The sequence below is a fragment of the Myxocyprinus asiaticus genome, chromosome 26 (genome assembly GCF_019703515.2).
Source record: "Myxocyprinus asiaticus isolate MX2 ecotype Aquarium Trade chromosome 26, UBuf_Myxa_2, whole genome shotgun sequence".
Taxonomy (NCBI): Eukaryota; Metazoa; Chordata; class Actinopteri; order Cypriniformes; family Catostomidae; genus Myxocyprinus; species Myxocyprinus asiaticus.
The window spans coordinates 37,196,142-37,217,029 of record NC_059369.1 but is presented as its reverse complement, the minus strand read 5'-3'; the positions used below and the strand labels follow the sequence as shown (position 1 = coordinate 37,217,029).

Here is a 20,888-nt window from a genome sequence, read left to right as displayed (position 1 = left end):
GAGTACAATAAAGAAAATAAGTACAGGCTATTATACAGCAATATCTAAGAAAATAAAGCAGAATATGCAGTTCTGCTTGTGGATTTCTGCTTTACTTGCAACAAAGTAAGAATTGTCATGAAATGCCTCATTTTTTCCCCCTCACCTTCAGCTCACTTCAGTGTCTGTTTAGTTTTCCCCTGTGCTCACGGACTACACTTCCCAGCATGCACCTGTTGATGACTCTCACCTGCCCTCCATCTTCCTCAGCTGTTCCCTGTTCCCTCATCAGTCATCTGTTTGTATATATACCCTCTAGATTTAGTCACTGATTGTCAGTTCTTATGTTTCCTTGTATGTTCCTATGATAGTTGTTTCCTTCTGTATTCCTATTTAGTTTTTTGTATTGCTCCATGTAGTTTGTATCACCTTCCTCATCATCTCCATTAAAAAAAGCCTGTGTTTAGATCCGTTGTCTCTCATCTCATCTCTGCTTATCGTTACAGAAGAACTGACCTCACAAATGGATATAGTGGCTGTCCGAATTCTCCTCCTCACCCAATGGGACCAGCCATTGGAAGATCATGTCCGTGAGTTTCTTGAGCTGTCAAATGTGGTACATTATGATGACCGCACTCTGATATCCTTCTTCAGAGCTGGTCTGAATGGAGCATTGAAGGCACAGCTCCCTCTGGCGAACCCTCACTAGACATTATGTGAGTATGTGGAAATGGCTCTTAATCTATGTGGCTCACCTTTTACTGTAGGGAAAGAGGAAGAGGACATTAATTCACCCCCCACAGAGAATGCCCCACGGCCTCCCACAGCTCCTTCCTCCTGGCCTCCCATGGCTCCTTCCTCCTGGCCTCCCACGTCTCCTTCCTCCTGGCCTCCCACGGCTCCTTCCTCCTGGCCTCCCATGGCTCCTTCCTCCTGGCCTCCCACGGCTCAATCCTCCTGGCCTCCCACAGCTCCTTGCTCCTGGCCTCCCACGGCCAACAAGCCAACACCCACGCCTGCCATGGCCAATGACCCCGCGTTGTGATCCTTGTCTGTCCCAGAGCCCGCGTTGCAAGCCCTGTCCGTCCCAGAGCCAGCTCTCGCTGAGCTGTTAGATCTGGAGCTGTTTCCTGCCCTTGTGCCCACCCCAAATACCCTTCCTCCTCTGCTGGTTCCGTCCAGCCTTTCTACTCCACTGGTTCCATCCAGCATCATGGACTCCCTGGTTCCATCCAGTACCCTAGCCCTTCCTCCTCCGCTGGTTCCGTCCAGCATGATGGACATTCGTCCTCCGCTGGTCCCACCCAAGACATTAGCTGCTGCTCCTCCTCCTCCTCCTCCTCCTGATCAGCCGGTTCTCCCCAATTCACCGGCTCGACCGATGAATTGGGGTCAAAGTTCTTTACAGAGGAAAAGAACTTTGACCCTCCGACTCCGCCTAGGCCCTCCGAGCCCTGGACTCTGCCTTGGTCCACTGATCCCTCGACATCACTTCCGGCGTGGTCCTCCAGCCTATCGCCTCCACCGGGGGTCTTTGTGCCTCCAGCTCCACCTTGGTCTGTCGGTCACAAGGCTCCGCCTTGGCTCTCTGATCCTCCGGCTACCCCTTGGCTCTCCAATCCTTCGGTTCCACCGGGGACCTCCATCCCTACGGCTCTGCCTTGGTCTGCCTTGGTCCTCAGTCCCGCCGGCTCCGCCTCAGTCTTCCGATCCCCCAGCAGGATCAACCAGGTAGCCTACATGACCGGCGAACACGCACTGGGGTCCTACACACGGGTCTCACACCCTCCGCCTTGTGGGGCAGTGGAAACGCGGCCGCTCATAGGGGCGCAAAGCGGACCGTACTCCGGCTAAAGTGTTGGGGGTATGGCCATAGAGCCATGTAACCAGGAAAGGTGTGTTTCTCGGGGACGAAGGGGAGGCGGCGGAGGGGCGAACGCCCTCGCCATTCCCGCAGCGGCTGCCGTGCTCGTGCCTTTGAGGTAGACCGGCCGTCTGAGTCTACCAAGGAGGGGATTCGGGGCGATCCGATGAGGGAACGCCCCTGGAAGCTGACGCGCTGAGCAGGGAGGAACCGAGTGCCCATAGCGGCCAAAACAACCGGGCAGGGGCCTGCCCCAGGCACGTCACATACATAAAAAAAAGTGTGTGTCCGGCCTGCAATGCTCCATTCACCTGCTGACTAGAGATTCTAACATCCAGGCCTTTCAGAACCTGCTTCAAGCCAAAGGGCGCCACCCTCTACGGCTTACATCACTGTCAGCGAGGCACCTGCTTCCAATGCATAGAGTTCCGCTTCATTTCATCCAGGCCGCATGAAATCACTTCAAGCCGAGGTGCACCACCCTCTTCGGACTCTCAGAGACGTTCACACTGCTTACACTGACTCTCAGCACCTGTGAGAGCATCCACCATCCGCCCTGAGTGAAGGATGAGCGGCTATAACCTTTACCTTGACTTACATGGAGCTTTTACAAAGTCTGCCAAAACCTAAGTCCACAAAAAAGCATGTCAGACAAATCTCCAATCCCTAAAGAGCTAAGGCCCTTTGTTCAGTTAAGTGCTAATGGGCATCTAAGTACAGTATCCTCTAAATATAGAAGAGAACCAATTGTACAGACAATTCATAGCAATACAGGCAATTTCTTATAGAATTTTGAGGTAGAGCAACAAAAATATTACCAATAAACCTGTATGCAGCTCTCTTTATCATGTTTATTCAGTGTGATTAATTTTATAAAAAATAACACAATAAAAAATAAAAAAAATAAAATCGTATGTAAATTCCATAATGAGTCATGTTTACTACCAACCGAGCAGCTCAGGCTGCAGGACCACCTTCAAGTTTTTGAGAGTCATAGTCAGCAGTGGGCAGTGAGTGCAACTCCAGCTGCAGCCAGCAACTATACAGACTACAAACCAACAGCTGTTCATAGATAGCTAGATGATGTACTTCTAAAGTCAGTTTTTGCATTGTCTAATCAATGTAAAATAATTCATTATTTTGATTAATTAATCAGCATTTCATGTAATTAATTCAATTCTAGTTTGAACCCATCAAGCTGTCAATAATCTTAGACCTGATCCTCCAGATAATGGTCATGATTTTACACCTGTTACACATAGCTTTAATGGATAATCAGTAGCTCTATAAGCCTATTTTGATTCTCTAGGCGACCCTCAAATCACTGGTGTCAAATCTGTTTACTCAGTATCCAGCTAAACTCTGAGATACCTTCAATGAAATTAGATTTAATCAAAAATAGTAATTTTGAATCACGTCTCGAACAGACATGACATGACTTGAGCCTTGATAATATGCAAATGTGAACACCTCAGCAAAATTTATAATGAAAAAGAAATGCGATGATAAACTGGACACACCATTGCACTTGTGTATATGGCTGTGTGACAATAAAGTGATTTGATTTGATTCTTGTAATGAGAGGGCATGACTTGTGCTTCATCAGAAATTTTTTTTTTAATGATTTAACCCTTGTGTGACCTTCGGGACATTTTTGTCTTTTTCATTTTTGTTTTTTCGAGCATTTTGGCTATGTTAATCCCAATGGCATAAATTTTGCCAAAGGTGTGTATTTTGGGGGGAATTTTTATATTTCAACCTCAGTTCCTAAAATACATCTATAATACACTGTGTACACAAAATTGTCACACTCAGGACTTTCAGGACAAAAATGTCCCCATTGAAACCCATTAAAACTGCAATATTTGATCCTAGTGCCATTAAACCATAAAATCAAATCATGAATTCTATGATATTTTGCTTTCATTCTAGAGCCCTGACTTCAAAATGTAAATTTTTAATATTTTCCAGCAGATGGCACCATTTTTCTCATGTTTAGCCTATGGAGCAAATACATGTTTTTCTTTCCTATTTTCTGTTTGCTGTATTATAGAGCACTGCAGGCCAACTGAATAAATGATGCAGCTAAAATTGTGTGGGTGTGTTGGTATGAATGTCAGAGTGTGATTTTTATGTGTGTAATGATAAATGTGTGTGTGTGTGTGTGTGTGTGTGTGTGTGTGTGTGTGTGTGTGTGTGTGTGTGTGTAAAAAAACAACAGTCACATTATGTAAACAAACTGGCACTTAAAGGGTTAAAATCCTGAAAATGAATGAATATTTGGTAGTTATGATCAGGACTGAAGTCAGTGAAAGTGGAAAATAATATTCATTTGTAATATTTTTATGGCAGTTTTGTGACGTGGACATTTTGTCCTCTAAGGTCCTGAGTGTTTTTTTTTTTTTAAATATGACACTGCACAAAAAATAATAATGCATCAAAATCAATGTTGTTGCTAATCATTGACAGATCCCAGACTGTGATAATCCCAAAAAAATTTTTTTTGTTTTTTTCATAAAAAAAAAACAACAGTGGCATTATATAAACAAACTGGCATTTAAAGTTAAAATCCTGAAAATGAATGAATATTTGGTTGTTATGATTAGGACTGATGTTGGTTAAAAAAATGTACTTATTGAAAGTGGAAAATAATATTAATATATAATATTATTATGGCAGTTTTTTGGACATTTTAGTACATTTTTGTCCTCAAAGACCTCTGAGTAACTTTATTTTATTGACGCACAAGGGTTCAAATTGCTTCACAGAGGATGATCCATGGCACTGTGCTGCTGTATTTAAAGCAGGCAGAGAATGAGATTAATAAATCTCCTGCAGTGCTTAACTCTGAGCTAGCACATTATTAGGACTTTGAGTAATAGGCAGAGGTGAGCAATCTTCAAGAGAGAGAGAGAGAGAGAGAGAGAGAGAGAGAGAGAGAGAGAGAGAGAGAGAGAGAGAGAGAGAGAGAGAGAGAGAGAGAGCCTGACTTCAGCTCTAACAAATGACTCAACTGGGAGCCACAAAGTCTTGGAAATCCCTCCATGACAGGAGGCATAAATCTATGCAGAGAGGAGCACAGAGAACGCACACACGCACAGAAACTACCACTCTCTTGAAAACACCTGCTGTATTACTACAGAAACAATATAATGCATTTAGTCCTAATAGTTCACAAAAATTAAAATTTGATCATCTCTTTTTTTGTTTCAAACCTTTGACTTTTTTCTGTGGAACACAAAATAATATATATGTTATATATAATATATAATAATATATATGTTTTACTGTCATCTTTTGAGCTTTACAGCATCCATCCTCATTCATTTTCATTGTGTGGAAGTTCAAATATTCTCCTTTTGTGTTCCATCTATCTATAGGTTATATATGTATTTAAAATTATTGAATAAGAAATTATTCAGAGCAGAAAAATGAAACGTGAAACAGCAAAAGTGGAAGAGAAACGAAGAGAAAGGAAGAAAAGCTACATAATGGATGTCAAGGGTAGATGAAAACAGACTGAAAGTTAAAGAGAATGCCTGACCTTATGGTGGAACATCATGGCCAGACCATGTTGTCTCTCTTCAGTCGCATGGTCAGGACAGAGTGAAGGATCCAGATGGTGTGTGCCTTTGTCCCTATCTACACTGTGCTTTTACACTGTCATGATTCACTGTTGTTTTGCCCTGAGTTTTGCCTCTGTCATCTGTCTCTAGTCTCCCTTGCACTACATTTTTCATAATTCACCACCCTGATCACTACCAGCTTTTCCTTATTGTTCTCACCTGTGTTTCATTTACCTCATTTATCCCTGTGTATATATTGCCCTGATGTCTGTTTTAACATTGTCAGTTGTTGTGTTTCTCTCCACTTTGTGCTCCGGTTTCCATCCTGTTTGTTTACGTTTGTTTTTGCTTCCTGGTTCCCAGTCTTGCCCTGTTCCAGCATTTATTCTGTTTTGTATTCCTGTTTTGTATTTTGTTTTATTTTTTCATTAAAGTTAAGCTGCCATGGCCACCGAGCCAACGTCCACACCTGCCACGGCAACCGAGCCTGAAGCCTCATCCATCCCAGAGCCAGCGTTGCCAGCCTCGTCCGTCCCAGAGCCAGCGTTGCAAACCTCGTCCGTCCCAGAGCCAGCGTTGCCAGCTTCGTCCGTCCCAGAGCCAGCGTTGCCAGGCTCGCCCATCCCAGAGCCAGCATACACGTCCACCCGGAAGCGGAGGAGGAGAAGAAGGGCTTCTGCTCCCAAGTCTCTGCCCATGCTCATGACCACAGTGGTTGTTCCCGAGTCTCTGCCAGTGTTCATGACAGTAGAGGTTGTTCCCGAGTCTCTGTCCATGTTCACGACCACAGAGGTCGTTCCAGAGTCTCTGCCCATGCCCGCAACCACAGAGGTCGTTCCCGAGCCTCTGCTCAAGTTCACGACCACGGATGTCATTTCCCAGTCATGCAGGACTCTTAGTCTCGAGACTCCCACGGCTCCGCCTTCCACGGATTAGCCCCTGGAGCCTACCATGGTTCTGCCTTCCACAGCTTTGCCCCTCGATCCTCCTACGGCTCCACCTTCCACGGCTTTGCCCCTCGACCCTCCCACGGCTCCACCTTCCACAGCTTTGCCCCTCGAGCCTCCCAGGGCTCTGCATGCCACGGCTTTGCCCCTCGAGCCTCCTACGGCTCCACCTTCCACAGCTCCACCCTCAGAGTCTTCCATGGCTCCAGTCTCTAGTCTGTGGCCACCTCCCAGGCCTCCTGACCTTGTTTCAGTCCTGTGGCCACCAACCAGGCCTCCTGATCCAGTCCCTACCCTGAGGTGGTCTCCTGGGTCCCCTGGCCGTCCGCCTGATCTGCTCTGGTCTTCTGGGTCTCCTGGCCATCCTGTTTTGTATTTTGCTTTATTTTTTCATTAAAGTTAAGCTGCTCCTAGATCCCACTCTCGTGACCTTCTTTAAACATCACATACACACTTCTGTTAGTCCTTTTCTTTCCAAAACCCAGTTTCCACTGCCTTTTCAGCACTCTACTTTCTGTGCCACTTTTCTGTCACTACCACTACTACACCACTACCATGTGCTTGTCATCTTCCCTTTGAGAGGATAAGACTCTCCTTAAAGGAATATTTCCTTAAAAAAACTCTCATGCCACTCTCATGTCAGTCCGAATCACATTTCGACTGATTTAATGGTGCCTTTTGATGCATCATGCCAGGTTCGAAGCCACTGATGCCAAAAAAGTTTTCAGCCTAATGCCATAAAAGAGCCCTTTTAAGCCCCTTCGACAACAAAAGAGGAACTTTTTAATTTCCTATGATGCCATATTTCTTGAATTATTATATGATGCCAGAGGAGGAACTTCTTGAGTTCCAGAGACGTCAGTCTTAAGTTCCAGTGGTGCCATAGAAGGAACGTCTTGAGTTGCTGTGATACCATAGGAGGAATTTCATATGAAGCCTAAGAAGAACTATTTTTAAGTTATATGGTAATTACTGTAAGTTAAAACAATATGGTGCACTTTTGTACTGGTCCTTTCAAAGAACTAGCTAGAACTAATGTGCTGATCTGAAGAATCAACACAACAGTAGTGGTCCATCAGGGAATATGATATGTGTGGGTGAGAAACAGATCACTATTTAAGTCCTTTTTTTTACTATCAATCTCCACTTTCACTTTCACATTATTCTTCTTTTGTTTTTGGCGATTCACATTCATCGGGCATATCACATCCTACTGGGCAGGAAGAAGAATTTATAGTAAAAAAGGACTTAAATATTGATCTTTTTCTCACCCACTCCTATCATATCACTTTTGAAGATATAGATTTAACCACTGGAGTCTTATGGATTACTTTCATGCTGCATTTATGCGCTTTTTGGAGCTTAACATTTTTGGTACATATTCACTTGCATTGTGAGGACCTACAGAGCTGAAATACTCTTCTAAAAATCTTTGTTTGTATTCAGCAGTAGAACGAAAGTCACAGACTTCTGGGATGGCATGAGGGTGAGTAAATGATGAGACAATTTTCATTTTATGGTAAACTATCCCTTTAATGACCCATCACAATCTTTCCAATCACCAGCACCACGCTTGTCAATAAAATAAATAATGGAACAAATCACTTAATGCCATCTACAGATCATAATCAATACAAAAATGTATAAAATGCATGAAAGGCCCAATTAAATCTAACATCTACTCACCTTTTTGTGGAGAAAATCAATGCACTAAAACAGTTAATTTTACCAAAGAACCTTAAAAAATCTCGATAGCCAACTTAACACCCCATCAGAACCTAAGATGCTCCCAAGAGCCATTAAACAACCTTCAATCCTAAGGTGTACACTACATTTCTCTCTTTCTCTCAGTCTCTTTCTCAGCTTAAGAATCCCTTTATCTATGGACACTACTCTAGAACAAAAGCCATGCTGTATGTGCTGGTTTCAGTTGAGCTGTAGATTGTGGGGAAAAACAGAGTGAAGCAAGTGAGACAGTGACATAGCGAGAGAGAGAGAGAGAGAGAGAGAGAGAGAGAGAGAGAGAGAGAGAGAGAGAGAAAGTTGCAGTATGTAAATGGAAGAGTTGCTGTGGCAGAGTGAGTAATCTAAGGCTAATTCTGGACACGGCAGGGAGACACCATGATGGAGGGATTTGCTCTCCTCCGATGGTCTGCCCCTAAAGCTAGAGAGGGAATGAGAGAGCCACTGGATGATGTCCTCATCTGGAGTCAAACATGAACGACTTTACCTGAACTGACCCTCCTCAACTCAAAACACTTATATCCATCCACAGACATTAATATCCTTCCATTAAGCTAGGATACGATAAAGAATTTAAACTTCGAAAAAATTACAAGCATCAACTTTAAGACAAAGCATTTGTACATTTACACGTTTAAGAATAATATAATGGCTCTAACTCATTTCCATTCTCAGACCACTCTCTTTTGCCTTTCTGAGGTCATTGAGTCTTAGAGTTAGTGCTTTTGATACATAGTTTATTCATGTTCTTGCCATCAAAAGCTTCACATAGTTTTCCCTGGTGCCAACCTCATCTATAATGCATGAATCACTGCCCCCCAACTGGCGTCTACAGCTACAGGAAGTGTAAACATGGGCCAAAATCAAAGATTAGGGAGAAATGAGTAAGCTACAGAGAGAAAAATACATGTTTTTTAGGTACACTGTATTTATATTTTGTATTCTGTATTTTTTTTAGGTACACTCCAACCTCTTGAAGCATTTTACCTCTTTGTTAGGTAGATTATATATATATATATATATATATATATATATATATATATATATATATATATAAACACTGATCAGCCACAACATTAAAACCATTTATTTATGCATCCTTCACAAAGATGAATCTGCCCAATTCCAGCCTTGCTGAAGCACCCCCAGATCATCACCGATCCTCCACCAAATTTCACAGTGAGTGCAAGTCAATGTGGCTTGTAGGCCTCTCCAGGTCTCCATCTAACCATTAAATGGCCAGGTGGAGGATTGGTGATGATCTGGGGGTGCTTCAGCAAGGCTGGAATCGGCAGATTTGTCTTTGTGAAGGACGCATGAATCAAGCCAAGTACAAGGTTATCCTGGATGAAAACTTTCTTCCTTCTGCTCTGACAATGTTCCCCAACTCTGAGGATTGGTTTTTCCAGCAGGACAATGCTCCACGCCACACAGCCAGGTCAATCAAGGTGTGGATGGAGGACAACCGGATCAATACCCTGTCATGACCAGCCCAATCTCCAGACCTGAACCCTATTGAAAACCTCTGGAATGTGATCAAGAGGAAGATGGATGGCCACAAGCAATGAAACAAAGCTGAGCTGCTTTAATTTTTTGTGCCAGGAGTGGCATAAAGTCACCCAACAACAATGTGAAAGACTGGTAAAGAGCATGCCAAGACACATTAAAGCTGTGATTGAAAATCAGAGTTATTCCACCAAATATTGATTTCTGAACTCTTCCTATGTTAAAAAATTAGTATTGTTGTTTAAAAATGAATATGAACTTCTTTACTTTGCATTATTCAAGGTCTGAAAACATGGCATCTTTTTTGTCATTTTGACCAGTTGTCATTTTCTGAAAATAAATGCTCTAAATTACGGTATTTTTATTTGGAATTTGGGAGAAATGTTGTCAGTACTTTATAGAATAAAACAAAATGTTCATTTTACTCTATCACATAACCATACAGCACTGTGGCAGCAGAGTCATTCAGGTTCTTGGGCACTACCATCTCACAGGACCTGAAGTAGGAGACCCACATAGGTTCAATTTTGAAAAAGGCCCAGCAGAGGTTGCACTTCCTCCGCCAGCTGAGAAAGTACAACCTGCCACAGGTGCTGCTGATACAGTTCTACTCAGCAGTCAGTGAGTCTGTCCTCTGCACTTCAATAACTGTCTGGTTTGGTTCAGCTAACAAGTCAGACATCAGAAGACTTCAAAGTATAGTTTGGACTGCTGAGAGGATTATTGGCGCTCCCCTACACACCCTGCTAGAACTTTACACATCCAGAGTGACGAAAAGGGCTGGTAAAATCACTCTTGACCCCATTTACCCAGCACATTTCCTTTTTGAACTCTTGCCCTCTGGCCGGCGCTACAGAGCACTGAGCACTAAAACAGCCAGGCACAGGAACAGTTTTTTTCCTGAGGCCATCCACCTCATGAACAGTTAAAACTGCCCCCAAATACTTTCCTTTTGTCAATACATCTATGTGCAATATTCAATCCATCTATTCCTACTTATATCCATGTTTAGTTTATATTCTTTAACATATCCTACCTTTTCTCCAATACATTACATCACCTGCACATAACTGTATATCTGTATATAAAATATTCAACATTATTGTATATTTAACTTTTTTATCTGTTATATCTTATTTTCATTTTTTTATGTCACTATATGTACGTATATATGCTTAAATGTATATGTTTGTATGTATGTATATATGGTTGCACTCTCTTTGCACTGGAAGGTTCTGTCACCTTGACAAATTCCTTGTGAGTGTAAGCATACTTGGCAATAAAGCTCATTCTGATTCTATAAATAGTATATCCAGAGAAACTGATAATTTTGCAGTGGTCTCTTAATTTTTTCCAGAGCTATATATATATTGCTGGTTCAAACCAAATGATGCTTCCAAGCCTCTCAAAAACATAACTTCAGAACTACTGGTATCACAGCTTGGGCTGTGTCTAACATGTTATTGGAGAAACAAGGATGAGTGTGTGTGTGTGTGTGTGTGTGAGAGAGAGAGAGAGAGAGAGAGAGAGAGAGAGAGATGGACCGTGCACAATCAACTGCTGATGATGCTCTAGTGCATTAGTTAGCTTTCTAAAGATATTGTCATTTTGGTGAAATGCATCGTATTTTCTCAGTGGAAAATAGTCATCCAAGCGGGGGTATTCCTCCCTATTTCGTGGTAGCCGGTGCGCAAGAGTCTTTCACTATATAAACTGCAATGTCCTCCGCCATTTTGTCCTCTCCAATGTGGAAAATCCGGTAAGAGGTAAGCGCCTTGAGTTTGTGTAATTATCAGTCTGTTGTGTCTCTCAGCTGTGATAAGCCTTAATGCTGAAGTTGTTAATTTAAAGCCATTTAAAGCTATTTCCTAGCTTTAGTAGTGTAGTAGTAAGATCATGGAGCACTGTTGAATATAAACACTGAGTGACGCTGACTCACTTCACGTCACCAACTGGCTCATATTACACACAAAAATGACTTTTGCATCCACCTGCTGGCTAAAATACACTATATTGCCAAAAGTATTCGCTCATCTGCCTTTAGACGCATATGAACTTAAGTGACATCCCATTCTTAATCCATAGGGTTTAATATGACGTCGGCCCACCCTTTGCAGCTATAACAGCTTCAACTCTTCTGGGAAGGCTTTCCACAAGGTTTAGGAGTGTGTTTATGGGAATTTTTGACCATTCTTCCAGAAGCGCATTTGTGAGGTCAGACACTGATGTTGGACGAGAAAGCCTGGCTCGCAGTCTTCGCTCTAATTCATCCCAAAAGTGCTCTATCGGGTTGAGGTCAGGACTCTGTGCAGGCCAGTCAAGTTCTTCCACACCAAACTCGCTCATCCATGTCTTTATGGACCTTGCTTTGTGCACTGGTGTGCAGTCATGTTGGAACAGGAAGGGGCCATCCCCAAACTGTTCCCACAAAGTTGGGAGCATGGAATTGTCCAAAATCTCTTGGTATGCTGAAGCATTCAGAGTTCCTTTCACTGGAACTAAGGGGCCAAGCCCAGCTCCTGAAAAACAACTCCACACCATAATCCCCCCTCCACCAAACTTCACAGTTGGCACAATGCAGTCAGACGAGTACCGTTCTCCTGGCAACCGCCAAACCCAGACTCGTCCAACAGATTGCCAGATGGAGAAGCATGATTCGTCACTCCAGAGAACGCGTCTCCACTGCTCTAGAGTCCAGTGGCGGCGTGCTTTACACCACTGCATCCGACGCTTTGCATTGCACTTGGTGATGTATGGCTTGGATGCAGCTGCTCGGCCATGGAAACCCATTCCATGAAGCTCTCTATGCACTGTTCTTGAGCTAATCTGAAGGCCACATGAACTTTGGAGGTCTGTAGCGATTGACTCTGCAGAAAGTTGGCGACCTCTGTGCACTATGCGCCTCAGCATCCGCTGACCCCGCTCTGTCATTTTACATGGCCTACCACTTCGTGGCTGAGTTGCTGTCATTCCCAATCGCTTCCACTTTGTTATAATACCACTGACAGTTGACTGTGGAATATTTAGTAGCGAGGAAATTTCACGACTGGACTTGTTGCACAGGTGGCATCCTATCACAGTACCACGCTGGAATTCACTGAGCTCCTGAGAGCGGCCCATTCTTTCACAAATGTTTGTAGAAGCAGTCTGCATGCCTAGGTGCTTCATTTTATACACCTGTGGCCATGGAAGTGATTGGAACACCTGAATTCAATTATTTGGATGGGTGAGCGAATACTTTTGGCAATATAGTGTATGTAATGTCACAAAATGAAATATATAGAGACATATCCCTAAACACATCTGCACTGCTCATGCACTTCAGTTTAGAACGGCACGAACACAAGCGGAGTGATACACACAGTGAAGCGTCTGAGTGATTATGGTGTGAGACCATCAGAACTCCTGGAATGTCTCTCTTCCAATCAGATTCGAGGACCAGAACTAACTGTTGTATATACACATATATCCCTCTAATTTTGTGGTTTGCTAAATTTAACCATGTCCAGTATAGTGAAATAATTTGGATGGTTTCATTTGACTTCTGGTGGAAAAAAAATGGCAGTTTGTTGCAGCCGTGGCATGCAGTTAGGGCATGTAACTGTAGCACTCATGCAGGTGATACAGATTTGAGTTCGCCCTACAACGTGTGTACAATTTATTATTTGCCCCCTCTTTCTCCAATATTTTCCTGGGTCCACAATAATGAACTAGTTAAGCATGAATAATACAGTAATTAAAAATTAACTAAATGTAGTACAATAATTTACAACTTACTGAATTTCTTATTTTTGTGTAGACATACATTTTTTAAAGTTTTTAAAGTTTTTCAAAGTTTACCAATCAGTAGGCTAATTAGTATTGGCTTTTCAAATCTGTTACTAATAAATTACTAAAATCTTCTACTGTTTTTTGTTTGTTATTTTGTTTGCTTTTTTTTTTTTTGTTGCATATTTCAATAACTATCAAAATTAAAAAAACAATAAAAAAACAATAAAAAAAATTACAAAAAAAAACATTAAAATTCTCTTATCATTTACTTACCCTTATGCCATCCCAGATGTGTATGACTTTCTTTAATCTGCTGAACTCAAATGGAGATCTTTTGATCAATACAATGCAAGTGAATGAGTGCCAAAATTTTGGAATCTTCAAAAAATCACACAAGTCTGTATAAAAGTAATCCATATGACTCCAGTGGTTAAATAAATATCTTCAGAAGCGATAAGATAGGTGTGGGTGCGAAACAGATCACATTCTTTTCCTTGTGTTTTTGGTGATTCACTTTCTTTATGCATATTGCCCCCTAATGCACAGGGAGAAGAATTTCAAGCAAAAAAAGGACATAAATATTGATCTGTTTCTCACCCACACCTATCATATCACTTCTGAAAATATGGATTAATACACTGGAGTCTTATGGATTAATTTCATGATACTTTATGTGCTTTTTGGAGCATCAAATTTTTGGCACCCATTCACTTGCATTGTATGGACCTACAGAGATGAAATATTCTTCTAAAAATCATAATTTGCATTCTGCAGAAGAAAGAAAGTCATACACATCTGGGATGGCATGAGGGTGAGTAAATGATGAGAGAATTTTTATTTTTGGGTGAACTATCCCTTTAATATGGTTCAATAGACTCAAAATGCAACCTAATAGGTGGAAAACAATCCAATATATTGAGTAGCTAAAAATGTCACAATAGAACAGGGGGTCAAAAATTGTGGCAATTTATAGGTCAAATCAATGCTAATTAGTCGAAATTACCTTTTTAAGTATGTAAATACAATTGAGTACCACCTAATAAATGCAAAACAAACCAATTTGTTGAATAGCTAAAATGTTCACTTTAAAACAGAGGGTCAAGGTGTCTTTATTAGAAGATTTTTGTAATTTATGATGGATCTTTGAAATAGAGCATTAATTACATTACACAAAAATAAGACATTTAATAAGTTGCAAATTATGGCTGGGATAGCTTTACTCAGTTAATTATTAACTACTGTTTTATCCATGTTTAACTAGTGCATTATTGTGGGCGTTTAAAATAAAAGAGATTTTCACACTTGAAATCATTAACTCCAGGTTATTATAAAACCCCAGGTAAATGGAATCCTGGGTTACCTGTTTCATGTTTCACACTGTTCATACTTTACCCTGTGATAATAATTAAACCTGGGTATTCATGTTCCGATATTTCGCATTGTTCATTTTTAAACGCTGAGTAACGTTCTTATTTGCATATTTGCGGTGTCAATAACAATGATTGGATGAATGCAGCCTTGTATACACCTTTGGTACCGCAACACAGGGTTAACCCCACAAATGCGGGGCTCACCCTGCTCCAGAGCAGGGTTTTATAACCCCGGATAAAAAGGTGCTAACCCCTTTCAAAATTATAAGTGTGAAATGTTGATTAAAAGCAGGGTTTAAAATTAAGTTAACCCGGGGTAAGCGCAGTGTAAAAAGCCCTAAATTGTTACTGAATTTTCTATTGCTCATATATCTATGACACTTCCATTTGGTGACACTAGTGGCACAGAAATAACACGCTTTAACTTTAAGCAAATGTGTTAATTTAAATATAAGCACCACAAAATCAGTGGCAGCTTAAAAAAGAGGAGGTCAGCCCCATGTAAACAATAATATGAGATCATACAGATGTCCTAGAGTGGACACTTTGCAAAGAGATAAAGGTTCAGTTAAATCTTGTATTGAAATGAGACAATACGTTAAAGCCACATTTTCACATGGTGCCCATTGTGGTGTGTTGTATGGGCTTTTCTAAATCCCCAGGCGACCAGTGCAATGAAACAAAAGAGATGGGCCATGTGTCCTGTCACTGGTTAAACTGGCATGTGGTGATGATCAGGAGATAGTGGTTTGACAACAGTCTTGACCATTCAGAACAGACCTACACATCAGGGCTGGAAAACAATAGAGCAGCCTCTGTTCAGCATCTGGGCAAAAAAAGCTAATGTACTGCAGTGTGTTTTAGGCTTTCACCAACCTGGTCTCATAGAATACCATTACTATACCTACATTTTTGTAATTTCCTGGTAAAATAAAAACTGGAGGAGCTACAACAAAAATTACCTTTATTCACTTGCACACAAACACAGATGATCAGTTCATTAACACTTACTTTTTGCCCTGTTACTCACAAAATGCTTATGATATCAAAACACTTTTACTATAGCGCCTGCCTTGTAAGGCAATACATTTTAACGTTTGTATTACATAACTAACTACATTTATAAGCTTCTTCGAAAGCGATTAATTGCGCAGTTGCTCAACTGATAGAGCGTTGCACTTGTGATGCAAAGGACTGTGATGAGTCCTGAAATGCAAGCAAGTTGACACATGAGCCGAAAGAGTCATAAAAGAACCACAAAATGACATGGTTTCTTTAACAATTGTGTTTTTCATCTCACATTTGCTTTTTATGTCACTATTGATTAAGTTTAGGTTTAGGGTAGGGAGATAGTTTTTGTTGAATTAAAACTCGATAGAGCATTCACCTAAAAATCCTCATCTGTTTAAGATAACATTTAACTCGCTTTTAGCTCCACACAGTGGATATTTCACATTGGAACTGCCAGGATACGTGTAATAAAACACATCATTTTGCAGAAATGTTGCCACAGTAACATTGTTTTTATTAAAATAAGGCTGGTTTTCAAACTAAGTTCGATTGCTTGGTCCGAATCCACCCCCTACTCCAGCTGGTCTCTTGTCTTAAAGGGTTAGTTCACCCAAAAAAGAAAATTCAGTCATTGTTTATGCACCCCTGTGTTGTTATAACCCCATATGACTTTCTTTATTTTTCTTAAAACAAAGGGAGGAATTGTGAAATGTTGTGCTCAGTGATGTCATACAATAGCATTTATGGTGACCACCTCTTCAAGCTTCAAAAGGATGCAAAAGTATAATTCATAAGTCTAATAAATTACTTACTCGTGATTGTTATGAAAGCATACAATGAGCTTTGGTGAGAAACAAACCGAAATCTAATGTATTATTTAGTGAAATTATTAACCGACCATTACTCTTGGTCATCAACCGAATTTTTCACACTGGGCACGTTTGCTGCAGTCCGAATCCGAGCGTGAATGTTCCCGGCGCCCCCCGCAGTGTTGGTTAGACTCATGTATGATTCTGTCAAACCCTGGTGCTTTTCCGTCATCAACTTGCATCATCACAAGCGTGCACATGATGTAAAACACAATGCAGGTCGCTATATTTGTATTTTTTAATTTAGTGTCATTATGTGCACCAGAGTGAACGACACTTGCTAGGAGAACATGACTATATCTGATGCTCACAAATGATCTGTTGTCAAAATCAAATCAAATCATCAAATCACTTTTATTGTCACACAACCATATACACAAGTGCAATAGTGTGTGAAATTCTTGGGTGCAGTTCCGAGCAACATAGTAGTCGTGACAGTGATGAGACATATACCAATTTACAATAAACATCAGATTTACAACACAATTTAAAATCTAATATACACATAATTACACACAACACAGTATACAAATAATAACATACAATGTACAGTATACAATACACACAATATAGAATACACATTATACAATAAAAAAGTATATATAGTATATATAGAATGTACAGTAGGTTGTATTGTACTGTACTGACATTCAGGCTGTCGGTTGATAGTAAGTTGCCAGTGTGTTGTTAAGAGAGAATATAATATAATAATAATATAATTTATGACAGTCCGGTGTGAGATATAAGAGTAAGAGTAATAAAGTGCAGTGCTGATGTATTTTGATCGTGGGAGATCAAGAGTTCAAAAGTCTGATTGCTTGGGGGAAGAAGTCGGCTGGTGCGGGTCCTGATGCTGCGATTGTGATGACACAGCTGGTTGCATGCTCACTCACCGCATATATAAAAGACACCTCACCTCTTCTGTGTACCGCAATGTTTCCCTGCCACTCATGGTGCATGTGTGTGTTTGTTTTTGTGTAACCGATAATGTCATCATGCTTAAATATGCAAAAAACGCATGCACAAGTAATTTTACTTCCTGTACATGTGTGGACCTGAGTACAGGTTGCTTTCTCACTCATGTGAACCGCACCACAGTTCCAGTGAAACCGAGCTCAGACCACCTCCACTACCTGTAGGTAGTCTCAGTTTCAGAACCCGGTCCACAAAACAGCTTTCACATGACCAGCTTTTTATGCGAACCGTGCTATGTTTCAGACTAAACTGCCAGTGTGAAAGCCCCCTGAATGTCAAATGGTCTCGGGTCCACATCCCAAGCAACATTAGGCCACATCCACACTAATAAGTTTTCATTACAAAACTCCACTTTCAGTTTCCTAACATTGTCGCTTTTCAAAATATGTGGTGATGAAGAGCGTTTTCAAAATGCTCTGCCCTAAAAAAAATTTTTTAAATTATTTGGCTGAATTTGATTCAATCATGGACAGTAGTTCCACATGTTTGAAATTAGCTTTCATAAATTAAAATTACCATATAATTTCAATTTAAATACTTTAAGTAGAGGGAACCTAACTGGATCAAGTAAACTAAACAAAATTTGACAAGTCAAAATAACTCAAATCAAAACTTTTTTAAAGTGATATGCTAACTGCTGACAGTAAATGTTAGCATGCTAAATACAGCGCATGCTGGTGAGAAGCATGCTTGAGTGAAACTTGGTCACCATGCTATGATTAGCACAGCACTTGCTCAGTAGATAAAGCAATATATTGAATATTCAAAAAATGTACTGGTCCTCAACTTAGGCTCAAGCTCCACTCTTCACCATGATGGTAACCCCCAAAACTGCAACACAACAGAAATTCTTCTAAATCTCAATATAACAAAACATTAAACACTTACCCCTTTATATTTGTCTTGCACAAAGACACGATATGTCACTTAATTTTAACATTAACTCTCCCTGTCGAGCCTTATCAAAGCATGCTGGGATCTAGAAATCCTCTGCTCAGTTTCAGTTAGCTAAACAAAAAATATGAATGTTGTCCCAACGCAAATGGACTAAGTAAAGCTGACCAGACACTTGGATGTCGGTGGATGAAAACGCAATTCCACTGTGGACAAGAGGCCAAAATGCTGCAAAATCAATGCGTTTTCCAACAGAAATGGATAGTGTGCACGTTGCCTTAAAGAAGAGTTGTTGAAAGTCTCAGAAACTTCATACTTTATGCCTCTGCAAATAAATGCACATTATTTAAGTCTTTAAAAGTTTTGTGGTGTACAAATGTAATGTCTCAGGCATTTCATGCTTATACAGTATTTCACAGTATTTATATTTGCCTTATTTGAGCTTTAGAGAGATACAGAAGTCAAACAGCTTAAAAGTAGAAAAAGCCCAGAAACAATTTTAGACTTGACTGCAGTTCTCATAGATTAAATATCTGTAGAGAATATTCCTCAGAGATGATTTCAACATTTTCAGTATTTCACACACAGCATCACTGTAACAGATGCAAATGTACAGAGACACAATGGCATAATATTTTTTTTAAAAACACCATTTTTTTTTTCTGCTGACAAAATCCTCACAATATCTAATCTGTGTTTCCTGCCTCCACTTACCTTCTCGTCCTGGATGGTTTGGATGGTTATCTCTATCCCCGCAATGACAGGCAGATTTTTGGCCTACTGTATGTCTTATTTGATGGATAGATACAGAAATCAAAGAGAAACTCAAACAGTTGAAGCCCCAGACAGCCTGGGCTGAGCACAGAGCTCTTTTTGTGCCCAGGCATTGTGATCGGTGCTGTTTGTCCAATAACAAAGGCAAACAATGACATTCCATAGCTTGCAACTGTATTCAGGGCTCAATTTTACAAAAGCACAGCGGAGCTCTAAAATACAGCACCTCAGACAAAACAGCCATCACATTGCAGTTTGCAGAGATATTTGAGTCAAGATTACTACATCTACCAATTCCTGTGCACATTCATGCACAAACACACACATACACACACTTGAAACCAAAGTGTGAGGGACTGAGGGGAGACCAGGGTTTTGTTGTCACATGGGTAAATTGTCATTCAGTAACTATACCAGTCAAAAGGCAAATGAAAAAACTTGTATTTTCTCTAACAGTGTTTTTTTTATGTTGGTTTCAAACACCTACTGTACTTCAAAAGCCTTGAAAAACAATATTTTGTGAATTAAATAACCCGAACTAAAATTTCAATATCATCATATTTTTGCTGTAGCTCTTGGAAGTGCACACAATAAAACCGCACTGGCATACATTTCATGGCATGCAAGGGTCAACTATTTAATTGTTGTGTGTTTCATAATTGTTTTATTGCTTTAATTTAGCTGAAAAGCCAATAATAGGCTGTTTAATAGCAGGTCCAATTTTGACAACATGCCATGATATTGTGTGTTCATTGAACTGTATCTTCTTTTCTGGGCAATAAAGATGCAAATGTTCAGTAGCTCTTTCTAGCCACAACTCTCAATTTAAGCTATGTAGCTATACAGAAATTGGCTTTCAAAAATATACCTACCGCAAGATATATTCACTGGAGTAAAAAGTGTGAAAAGTAGCCCCCATCTCCCCTGTGATGCTGATGTGGTTTTTATTCTTACCTACACTTGTCTGGCCCACTGTCAGCCCTGAAACACAAATCAACAGTGTCAGTGAGAGAACTGTTAAGTGTGTTTGATGAAAATTTTGATTAATAGAGGAGATGTGCTGTACACTGGCCCCAGAATGTATTTGGACACTTCAGTTAGTTCACCCAAAAATGAAAATTCTGTCATTATTTATGTTGTTCAAAACCCTATGCATTTCTTTCATCTGTGGAATTCAACATGAGATGTGAATAACCATTTACCATTAATTTTCATTATATAGAAAACAATGAAATGAATGTGAATGGTAACTGAGGATAACACTCTGCCTAACTTCTCCTTTTGTATTCCACAGATGGAAGTTTTATGGGTTTAGAACAACTTGAGGGTGAGTAAATTATGACAACATTTGTATTTTTGAAAGAACTATTCATTTAAGCCACACGTAAAACTGTTGTGATTGTTATTGCATTACATAATATATATATATATATATAAAGTAAAAGTGGCATTTTAAAGAATGATAGCACAAGCACAATTCTCAAACAAAACATTATGCAGTTTGCTTACATTTAAAGTATAAAACTATACTTGTCTAAAATAAAAATTAAGACAAAAAGTATTTGGAAACTTTCTGGATGACAAATGTTAGTGGAACTTAGTTAATATGATAACTTATG

At 40.3% G+C, this 20,888-nt stretch overlaps 1 protein-coding gene across 1 annotated transcript in view; it reads right to left on the bottom strand.

Moving 5' to 3' along the window:
- Positions 1–20,888, bottom strand: part of gramd1bb (GRAM domain containing 1Bb) — a 131,627-nt gene that overhangs the window by 79,647 nt on the left and 31,092 nt on the right. The window contains exon 3 of the mRNA XM_051656079.1: positions 20,224–20,250. Within this exon, the coding sequence (XP_051512039.1) occupies positions 20,224–20,250 (27 nt within the window). The remainder of the gene's footprint in view (positions 1–20,223; positions 20,251–20,888) is intronic.